We start from the raw sequence: 11188 nt of genomic DNA, 5'->3' as shown, positions 1-11188 counted from the left end.
TTGCATACGGTTGACAGCCTTTGTTCTGTGCCGCGTCGGTTGGCCACGAGTGCTTAGGGCCAAGGGTTTAGGGTGTATGTTTTTCTGCAGATTTACTCCCTCTTCTGCAACACCTACCTGGACGACTAAAGGGCTTTTCAGAAGCACAAGCTAAAAAACATCTAGCAGAATCTATGGCTGATATATATTCTGCGTCTAAGTTTCTGCCTGAGTGCCGTATATCTTCTGCTGATTTGGGACCCAAAATGGGGCAGGGCAGTTTTGGAGCTGTTTTCCCTTTGACACAAAAATCCCAACAGCTGGGACGCTGTGCAGAAATTATTTCAGCAGCATCACTAGTGTCCTCATCCAAAGGAAAAGGCGCTGCAGCAGAAGCAGGAAAAGAAGCAGCACACGAAAGATATGGGGTCAAGATATACAGGAAGGCTGCTGTTGAAGACATATTCGATGCACTGAAAGGCGGTTACAGAAAGTTCCACCAAAACAAGCTCAAAAAAATTCTTGATGTACTCAAGTAAGCGCTCAGTTGTGCAAAAATGTAGACGGTTATCCAGATGAGCAGCTAGAAAGCTAAGGATGCAGGCAACCGGTTAATTAAATATGTATTAACTAACTATCAAGTTAGCGGCATAGCTAATGATAGACCCATAGCCAGCCACGGAGCCGGCTGCCTATTTATTTATAGACTTGTATGTCAGTTGAAAGCTAGAGACCCACCTAGCTGTATAGTGAACAAAATAGACAAAAAGCAAATTTTTCAGATATTTAGTCGGACGTACTGCCAGTGCTCTCATTTGGTGATTTTGCACCACGTCCTGTGCACTTCCGTTCTTATGCATTTTCCCGGTTACACTGTGTGTTCAGAGGCGTGGAAGTAAACAACGAACTGGTGGTCACAGCGATTCGGGATGCTTTGGAAACAGAGCCACAGATAGATTTGCTGCGCCATCTGCAGGAGCAGCAAATGATCTCTGATGAAACATTTGTTGAAAACTCTAGACTTTTCGAAACAGCAATAAACTGCCATTATTTCATAGTTGACGTGGAATATTCAGCGTTAATTGTGCACAAAATGCTTGTGAATCTAAAAACAATTGACAGAAAGCTCTACGATGCCATTCAAGGTAATAGACATACGCACTGCCGGTGCTGCTGGTGCTGCGACTCCGTACAGCCAGTGTTCTTGTGGCTGCAGTATGTTGCTGCTGTACACGCCTGTCGTCCCTCATACAGTTGGCTGTCGAGTTTAGTAGGTGTAAAGGCTACCGCTGCTTCTTCTTAGCGCTTTTGCTCTTTCTGTTGCTGCCACTGGCTAATACTGCTGATGCAAAGCAGTTCTCAGCAGGCACATACAGGTAGCTTCTGTTTAGAACAGAGCGTTGTTCCTAGAGCAACAGTTGCCGTTGCTGCTGCTGCTGGCGCTGCAGCAGCTGCGCCAAGCCATGTTGCTTAAGCCAAGCTTCGGGTTAAATTTTTCCACATTTTGTCCGCTTTTGTTCGCAGAAAATCTCAGAGGAGACCTGTTGACTATTCTTTTTGCTGCTGGGGAATTATTTGGCTTGGCCCTTCCCATCGCTCGAGTCTTAGTTAGGCACGAGAATGGTGGACAGCTTTGGGGAACTCTCATCAAAATCTACGAAGGAGACTTCGACGTCAGACTACACAACTACTGCTACTCCTGTTGCAGCTGCCGCTAAAACTATTTCCATGCTGCTGAATGTTGTTGCTGCTGACAATATGACCAGCCTTGATTGTCGTCGTTTCAGTTATTGCCGTTGCTGGCTTTTCCGTCGCAGTACTGTTGGTGGTGCTGCCGTTACTTGCGTTAGCATTAATTGTTCTTCCTCTGCCTCGTCTCTTTTGCCTTTTCACCTTATGCCTTTGTTATTTACCCCCTGTGGTCGTATTCGTTCTTAATTGGGGCATTGCTTTGTCTTTTCGTTTAGCACATTTGCTTTATCTTTAATTCGTATCGCTTCGCCTTCGTCATTCACCCGTCGGTGTTATCCACACATCCCTTTTTAGTCCTCCCATATTTCTTATTTGTCTACTTTCATCTTATACTTTGTCTCTTCCCCCACGTTTCGTCTCCTTATGCATATACGTTTTGTTCATTTGTTACTCTCCTCAGACGCGTTTGAAACGCCCAGATAACGGGTCTAGATTGGACATATGGAGCAAACCAGCAAGAGAACACACACCAGCAGAAGCAAATGAAATAAAAGCCGCTGCAGAAAAGAAGTCACATCTGAGGGAGATAGCAAATGACAAATACTCTCTCCTTTCTGTCTCCGCCAAAATGATCAGCCCTGTTGTCTATCTGCACAACTTCTTCTCATTGGGACACTTTGATATAAAACCTTCCAATATGGTCTTCAAGAAAAATCGCTCGTAATAAGCCCCTGACTTCTAACCTTAAATTCCAACACAGTGGATACAAACACTGCACCTGTGTCCGCTGGCCACCATTTCTTGTTACAAACCCTATATTCCTGCTTCTCTGCACTATAATCCCTAGACCGTGAAGTCTTCCATTTCTACCACAAAGGGGGAACGGTACAGCCTTCCAAACTTCAAACCCTGCATTGTGGCTTGTTGTTCAGCATCGAGGTTGTTGCCATTGACTTTGGCTTGATAGCTCCGTTGGGTCAAAGAGGTCCCTTGAGAGGGACGGTTGCTTTCACGGCTCCTGAGGTAGAGTGCGCGAAGGAGCCACCTAGCCCTACACAGTCAATTGCTGTACCTCAGGAAGGAGGTATTGTGTCAAAGCTTCCCTACCTTGCTTCCTACGACGTATACGCCCTGGGATTGACCCTTGGAGTTGCTTGGACCATGTCTCTTAGTCATACTAGACGCTTTGTGTGGACCGAGAGATGCATTCGTCCCCTTCTTTTGCAAGGGGTCAGCTTGGACTTTGTCGACATTAGACGACAGTGGGGCCCCCAGGTCTTCACACAAGAAATACGAAAAAGCTTAAACCGTTGCGTGGAACCCGGAGGCAAAATGGAGAAATTGTATTTGCCAAACATGCCTTTTTTGATCAAAACTAAAATAAGGCAAATGATTGAGACCAATCCTGTCATCAGAATATCTGCCAGTAACGCTTTCGCATTCGTTGCAGGTAAGCCCTTGAACATTGGTCTTGGCTTAGCGACCTTTTTAGCAAGACGAGACACTCTAGTAGATGCTGCTGCTAGCAACGCCCATGAAATTTTCCCCATTTTTAGTCTAATTTTGCACTTAATTTCCGACTTTTGCTTCTCCAGCAGCGCCAACCTCACTAAGTAGATCGCCAACAAGAACAACAGCGCTACCATTCTAACGGTGTTAGCAGCAGCTGCAAAAGTTGATAATTTATGTGCCTGCTTTTTCCTCAGTGGCCCGTGCTTTGGAAGCAGTGCGAGAACGGCCAGTCGAGGAGGCGCAGCAGCTGCTACGGCAGGCACAGGGGACAGTACTTCTGCGTCTGTCTCTTTCTAAGGCAGGAACACGCAGTATAGAAGTAGGAACTGCCAGGGGAAGACAACAGGCCACAGAGACACTTAGGGCGCTGCTAGAACTTGGTAAGGCTCGCTTTTTACTGCTGCTCATGCTGCTTCTGAAGTACCAGCACAATAGAATCAGCAGCAGCAGCGCCTGTGTTAATACAGTAAAACATGCTGCAGCAAATGCAGCAACAGTGGCACCAGCTGCATGATGCTGCTTGCTTTTTCTGCTGCAGCAACTTGGAGTCCAATTCGGGAGGCCGTGGCATCCTGTGTAGTGCCAATCCCAGTTGCGACAATCATGAGGCTTACTACGCTGCCTAAGGCAGTAGAAGTGGCAGAAGCACAAGAAAAGCTGCCGCGGCTGCTGCACTGGCCGTTGCTGCAGCAGCAAGAGGGACAAATGAAAGATAAAAGTTATGCTGAATTAATTGATGCGGTCTTCGGGGTAGACATGGAGGGACTCAATGTAATAACGCAACAGCAGATTATAGACAGAAAGAGTAAGCTAGAAGAGCTAACGCCTAAACCCTGATGCCTTCCAGAGAGGACACATAACCCTTTGCTTCTACTCCTCTCTTTCCCTGAACTGTAAGGGATAAGCATTGGAGCATGGTTCTACTCTTGCTTGCGTTTGCTGTAGTGTCTGCTGCCAACTTGTTGATATCGAGGTCCGTTCATCTGTACATAGAGCGGCAGTTGCTCATCGACCCTTATATTCAACTAGTAGAGGAGACGCCATCGGAAAGCACGATTGCATTTATTTTAAAGTCTGTGGGGATTGCTGATGGAAGAGACAGCGATATACTAGCATATTTCAAAGACAGGTCAGTAACGGATTTGACATCATTCCGTTTGTGTCTCTGCTGGCTCTCACTGCTTCTTTATCGTCTTTTTCCCTTCCGCTTTTAGTCACTCGCCGCCTTTTTGGGTCACCGTTTTTTCTCTTTGTTTCTCCATGCCGTTTTAATCCGTTTTTGTGTATACTCTGCTTTGTTTGGCTCTGTCTGTCTTGGTCTCTTCGGGCAGGGAAAATTGTATCCTGATCCTGTATGTCTCTCTCCTGCGTTTTACCTCTGTTTCTGTCCTATATTTTGCCTGGCTGTTTTTGTTTTTCTGTTTCCCTCTCCGATCTTTGCCACTTTTCTATTTTCTTTCTTGCTACCTCTTGGCTGACATCATTTTTTGTTTTCTTCCCATGCGTGTCGTCTATTGATAAATATCTCTGAGGCATTTGCTTTCGTCTCGGTCCGCTCTTACTTTATTTGCTCTTACTTCATCTCTTGTTTGTCGGTATTTTGCAAGCTATTGGTTTTGTGTCTCTGCCTCATCGCTTTTGCCTTTTAATGCTTTTTCGTTTCTTACTGTATTTGTGGCTCGTGTTTTTCCTCGCTTTCCGAATTTCCAGGGTGTTTACCTCTTACGTTGCTTGGGCCTCTGCTGACCGCCTTATTCGCTTGGCTGTTCGCCGTTGCGTTTCTCGGGATCCTGCTGGAGCTTCTATACATGCAAAATATTCGGCAGGAGAGGTTGTCGCTGCAGTAGAAAAGCAGCTGCTGCACCATTGCGTGTGGCAGCAAGTAACACAAATAAGTAGCGAAACTCACTACGGACCTCCATGGGGTGTCTCAGCAGCCCTCTTTGATTTCGGGGCTCCAGAAGAGCAAGTCTCTGTACACTTACGCGATGTGGTCACACCCATCCACATGGAAGCAGCATGTGAGCATTTGCCGCCCCTCTCTTGCTTTTTCGTGTCATGTTTTGCGTCCTCTTATCCCTTCCATCTTCTATCTTATGTGTATTTACTACCTTTCTTTATTCACTGTTGTCTTAATTTCAATGCTTCCGTGTTTGTTTTCATATCTATCCGCTTTTATCTCTCTTCTCGCAAACGAGCAAGCCTGAGAGCATCTGCTGCTGCTTTTGGCGTCGTTGCTAGTGCTTTTCTCACCCTTTGTGTTATCGGTGCAGGGAGGACGGAGGACGCTTTGTCTTTATTGCACTTGCAAGTGGATCGTGCTGTGTCTCGCTTGTGCATTGTTGCTGCTGGAGTTGCTGCAACAACGGCAGCGTCAGCAGCAGCAACAGCAGCAGCAGCGCTGCCTGAGAATTCAAATCTGCGGGATATATATACGAAAATTATGACGGAAATGCAAAGGGACAACTATGTCCCCTTTGCGTTTGGAAACCATCAAGAAAGACCGGAGTATACTGAGACAATGTTTAACTTGTCCGTTCTGAACTTCAAAAGAGCAGTTGTTTTCACCGCAGCCAAACGGCAACTCGGCATCGTCGCTAGCGAGACGCTGAAGAGCATGAGAAAAAGCCGCAGTGCGCAAATATAGATTTGCTATTCGTCTGTTTCTCCCATTTTTGCCTCTTGTGTGTTTCTTATTGTGACCACACTTCTATGCGTTTTATTCGTACTTGCCTCAAATACCGATTTGGACTAATAAGTAGAATGGCAATGAAATCAAACTTTGTCTACACATTTACAATGCATATGTCTGACATATTCTGGTGTTTCTGCTACTGCGCCTTTGTGTAGGGTCCGCGGCAACAGTGGATAGCGTATTGTCTGACGTACCTGAGTCTATTCTTGCTTGGGGACGCTACGCAACAGAAGAGGCTATTGCCAAGAACGTGATAAGAGAAGTAGTAGAGAAGGAAATAAAAATTGCAAACACTCCGAAGAGTAAGCACAGGCGCAAGCGAAGCTCGAATGCATGATGCGCATGTATAGATGCATTGCTTGTGTGGAATATTATTTAGCGGTTCTGAACTTGTGGATATTTGTATTGTTACATGAAAGTAACTGCATGACTACTTTTCTCCTGACTGTTGGGTACTTATTTCTGTGAATACATTGCTATGTTTCTGTAGGAGTAAAATTACAGGCATTTATAGTATCAGTCAAAGGCTTCACTGTTCCATATTATGCATACATGCAAAATATTTGTGCATACAATCATTTCTTATAAATACGCACGTGCATGCACAAGTACATACATGCGTGTCTATTGCCCTTATATATGAATGCAAAATATATTCCGCATAGGCAAAATACGACGTCTTATATTATTCATATGAATTATGTATGTATACCCATGTGTGCGTTTACATACAAGTGCGCATGCGCATTTCTTGTGTCCTCTACTTTGCTCCTATTGCGGCAGTTAGTGGGTTGCAATCTATTTGGATCAGCATTAACGGCCCCTTTATACGCTTGAAAGAGACACACAGGCAAACACAGAAAACCATGTTAAAGCACGTGCAGATGTACCCCAAGACAACTGCAGCGCACTTTAACAGGCACTTCACACAACTGCTAAGGAGCAGGTAAACCCTCAACGACAATGCCGCAGAGCAAATTCAAAAAACAACCGTTTGCTGCGGGATTGCTTTGCTTGCTTCTTCGGGCGTCTAGTAATCTAGACACGAAGAGAAAATACTGAACAGCCTGATGCAGCTGATGCCGCTACCATTGCTATTACTGCTGCCGCTCTCAGTACTGCACCTGTTTTTGCTGCGATTGCACCGTGCGTGTTTGTAAGCTCCTTTCTCCGCAGCTGTATTCGTCACATTTTTATTTGTGCGAGTTGCTTTGTGTCTCTTTTTTGCCCATGTCTCCTCTTCTGCTTCAGCGCTTTGGCTCCTGGTTGCAAGAGCTATTTTGCAGTTTTGAAGCGCAAAGAAGCAGATGGCACATACAGCTCAGTCGATGAGAAAGAGCAGTTATTGAGTGGACAGAAACACGAATTTAAGCTCTTCGCTGTTCCCCCAAAGGCAGGCTCTAACCTAAGGCCCCTAGTAAGTGTTGATATACGATTTTCGCCTTCTCATTCTGTCTCGTGTGATGGTTGGTTTTGTTCTCTTGGATTCCGTACCCTTTTATCTCTTCTAATCTCGCTTAACCCTTATTGGCCTCTTCTTTGATCCGTCATATCCTCTTTCGCGCGTTTCTCTCTTGGCTCATGTTTTGTTTGAATCTCCTGCTTGCTTCATTGGGTCTCTTCTTCCAGCAGCAAAGAGTTTAGTTAACATAAACCGTAGAACTTGTCTTTGATTCGTATCTTTTTGAATGTGACATAACAAGCCCTGATGCTGACTTCCAGTGCCTCATATGCAAGTCTAGTGTTTACGGTTCAGACTCTCAACGTTCAGTAGTTTAGAGTAAATGCAAGTAATTAAGGTAAACGGATAAAGCGTGGATGCCGGAACATTGCTATCGTGTAGACAAACCAGGATGTAGTGCTCAAACTTTGCGATTGTTTTTTCTTTGCAGAATAATTGCTTTTTCTGGACAGCCCAGTTTTTGTCGGTGGAGTCTTACGTGGTCCCTCCGCCGACACCGGCTGGTTCAGTAGCAATAGATATAGATATCTAGCCAGCTAGGCGGCTAAATAGCTAGCGTCTTTTTGTTGGGTTTGGCACAGCTGCACAAATTTGGGCTGCAGCTGCATTTTGATTCCGGCCGTAATTCAACTAATTGTTTGCTGTGAGGCTGCAACATGTCGGTGAGTGTGCTGTGGTTGCAGTTGCTGCTATGTGCTGGATTAGGTACAGCTGCGCAAATTTTGGCTGCAGCTGCATTTTTGTATCCTTCTGGCCATGGATCAGCTAATTATTTAATGTGAATATGCAACATGCCGTTGCGTGTGCTATCTCGATGCTGCTATTGCACCAACAGCCGCCCCTCATAGCGTGCTACTGTTTGTGCGCAAAGTCGCAGCACGTGTCTTTGATAAAAAGAAATACAGTAAGGGACCAAAACATTAAAATTTGTTTTGACTGCCCATCTTTGCTGCTACTGCTATTGCTGTTGTTGCCTTTGTGACAAGTTTATACACTGCTGCGACTGCGGCGTGTGCACTTCACTGGCAATACGAGCAATGGAAAGTGAACATGCCACCTGAACAATAAAGATGAGAAGTCAGAGAGGAAAAATGTTGATGGCAAGAAAAGCAAAAGAAAAGCAACCCTAGAAGGGGAGCGGCATATGCTAATGCATACTCGGAGCCACAGCTTCAACGTATGCAGTAGGAGGAACTTGCCGGGTGGGAAATTCAACGAGGCTTAAGCTTTGTAGAAAGAGAGCCATTACCCTTCAAGACAGCAAACGAATCCATGCAAAATGCCCGTACAGGTACGATTTGGACCGCGGATCTCGGATTAAGGGCCACGGGTTTCAGAAATAGATTTCACATTTTGAACTGATTAGAGCAAAGAAATACAATTAATCTCCACCCCCGGAGCCAAGCTCTTATGTTTTGGCAAGCACAAGGTTTGATGAAGGAACTGAATGTAGCGAAGCTTTTTCCACTCTAGAGTGCTAAATAAGCGGCGGCGAAGAGTTGGGCTTAAAATGCCGCTTACGGTTGTGCGCTCACAACTTCCCTATCCGACAGCAGAGGCAGAAGCTGCAAGCGGTGCTTCTGCGATAAGGGGAATTTTCGCTCTCATTTTTAGAAAAGGTAGAACGGCAGTATCTGGCTTTTGCGCTAGCGTTGCTACTGCAGCGAAGCGGAAACCCCAGGCGTTGCAGCAACACCAGCAGCAAACTCGACATAGGGACAAAAATGAACGCATGAGAACGGACAATTCTCAGCCAAGGTTTTGACTATCATAAAGCTATGCGTGGCTTTAAATTATTTTTTTTTGTACTCCTCGGGCCTCGGTATCTTCTCTTCATCATTTTTCTTTTTGCTTGTTTCCCCATCTGTCTGATTTTTGTCTATCTCTTGCATTCGTCTCTTTCCTGCGGTTGTTCTGCATTTTGCATTTTCAAAAAGTCTTGGGTTTTCTGAAGGTATACTCAATTCTCTGTATCCTGATCTGTCCAGTTGTCAGTGTTAATATGTAATTCATCAGCCCTACCATGGACTCTTCGTTGTGTGTATCTCACATGCACTCACGCCTGGTCATTAGGGGTCAACGTTTAGAGTTTTTCTACTGTAAATTACCAATAGTGTAAATGATTTGAAAGATTAGTGGGCTGACACCAAGGCATCCTCTTGTACATAACGAGAGAAGGGGTTCCGTTTTGTATGGAGATCTAATAGACTGAATAGCTTCAAGGGAAGGAGAACATATAAGTTCATTATACGAAAAAGCTAGTAAAGGGAAGGAAGTAAAATAGGCGCGCAAATAATAAATGGAAAAGGCCAACACCTATAACTGAAAATTGGGGAAAATTTTGCCAAAATTTGAAAAAAAAAATAAAACATAATAAAGATATATTTGTGCCAAAAAATTTTAAGCATGAGGAAATATATATAGAAGGAGAAACAAAGTTAAATAAACACACACCAAGCACGTGCTTAAACGATCAAAATGCTATATATGGAGGCAAACATAAATCTATAGGTAGGTGGCTAATTAGAGAGGTCATGACGTTGTGAGTTAGAATGTGCGGCATCTAGGCAACAGTTAGGGAAATAAGACCACAATCGAGGAGGAAGGCATATTATGCTGGTGATTAGCAAGATTAAATATAAAATGAGGAAAATCCAGTCGTGTTGAGCGTGTGTCCTCTATAAAGCATCAGCATTAGAGTTCCCCATTCAGCGTTAAGGCGTTTGTATCTAGTGCGTTCGCGTGTTTTGCAATTTTTTCATGCATGTTGTGTGAAAATAATCCGCACCTTCTCTGATAATGGCCTTCGTGTAGGGACGGGCGTCACTGGAGGTTTTACAAAGTGAAGCCTTTCCCTGTCCCTTAAGGCTTCAGACACGAGCTAGCCGTACCACTTGTACAGCATCGCACTTCAACATTGGCATGTGATCGGCAAGGATGGGATTCCGCCAAAAGTTCCTGGCTTTTGGCACGCTGTAGCGCAAACAAAATGCACTGAGAGTGTGGGCTGACTTGCTCAGTGGCTTCTTAGTGCTATGCTTGCCCTTTATGTAGAACGAGTACAACTTCACATATGAGCATAAAAGATTTCTTAGGCTGCTATGAGGCGTCCTGTATCTCCAGATGAACAGCGTTCTTAAGGATACACCTCCGGTAGCATAAAGACCATAGAACTAGATAAGTCTGAAATAATTGACTGGATTAGTTAGCTACTGCTGAATCCTCAGAAACTTTGCAGCTTGAGTCAAATACCATTTTTTCCTATAGATTTTCCTATCCAGAGCTGTGTGCAAATCTGCTTCCCATGCTTATTTTTGAACTGGCGGTTCGTTCTTGCTCGGGCCGAACCCTCTCGAATGCTCGTTCTCGTGAAAGAGCAACATTTTTCCTAGTGGGTTTGGCCGCAGAATTTGTTTAAATGATCCTCCTCACCTTTGCGAGCGCTCGGAGGCCTAGTGCGGGTCCAAAGCATAGGATCTAGAGTTCAGGGCCTCACACAGAGAATTAAGGCGCCTAAGTACCGTTTCCTTTAGCTAAAGTCTAGATTAGCGTGGATGCAAAAGAGGGAACAGTGGCAGTTTCTCCCATGTTCTTACCAGTACATTGTTGGGCACTTGTCATTCGTCCCTAGTTAAAAAAGGCCTGCGGTGTGTGCTGCTGTATTGACAAGTCAATAGGAAATAGTGGACAGCATGTGCTTTATACGGCAGAAAATGCTGTATACTGTTTCAGCTCGATATATCTATGCTTTTTTTAGTCAGTATACGGCTTTGTAGCATACGGATTTGGCTTCATGGCCTCAGTTGTCCGAGACCAGGGGCAGTGGTCTGGTTGCAGCCGCCTCTGCT

At 44.9% G+C, this 11188-nt stretch overlaps 1 protein-coding gene across 1 annotated transcript; it reads left to right on the top strand.

Moving 5' to 3' along the window:
• Nucleotides 1-964: 964 nt before the first annotated feature.
• On the top strand, nt 965-6215 carry ENH_00004510 (protein kinase, putative; the record flags this gene model as incomplete). Its single annotated transcript, XM_013584003.1, has 10 exons — nt 965-1124; nt 1504-1652; nt 2132-2391; nt 2604-3121; nt 3378-3563; nt 3722-3988; nt 4129-4312; nt 4894-5204; nt 5457-5816; nt 6034-6215. 10 exons carry the CDS (start codon nt 965-967, stop codon nt 6213-6215), a joined length of 2577 nt encoding a protein of 858 aa, XP_013439457.1.
• Between the last annotated feature and the right edge of the window lie 4973 nt (nt 6216-11188).

This window comes from Eimeria necatrix, genomic scaffold (genome assembly GCF_000499385.1).
Source record: "Eimeria necatrix Houghton genomic scaffold, Enh_scaff112, whole genome shotgun sequence".
NCBI classification, from domain to species: Eukaryota; Apicomplexa; class Conoidasida; order Eucoccidiorida; family Eimeriidae; genus Eimeria; species Eimeria necatrix.
Note: the sequence above shows the minus strand (reverse complement) of the source record. Positions and strands in the feature narration are given on the sequence as shown.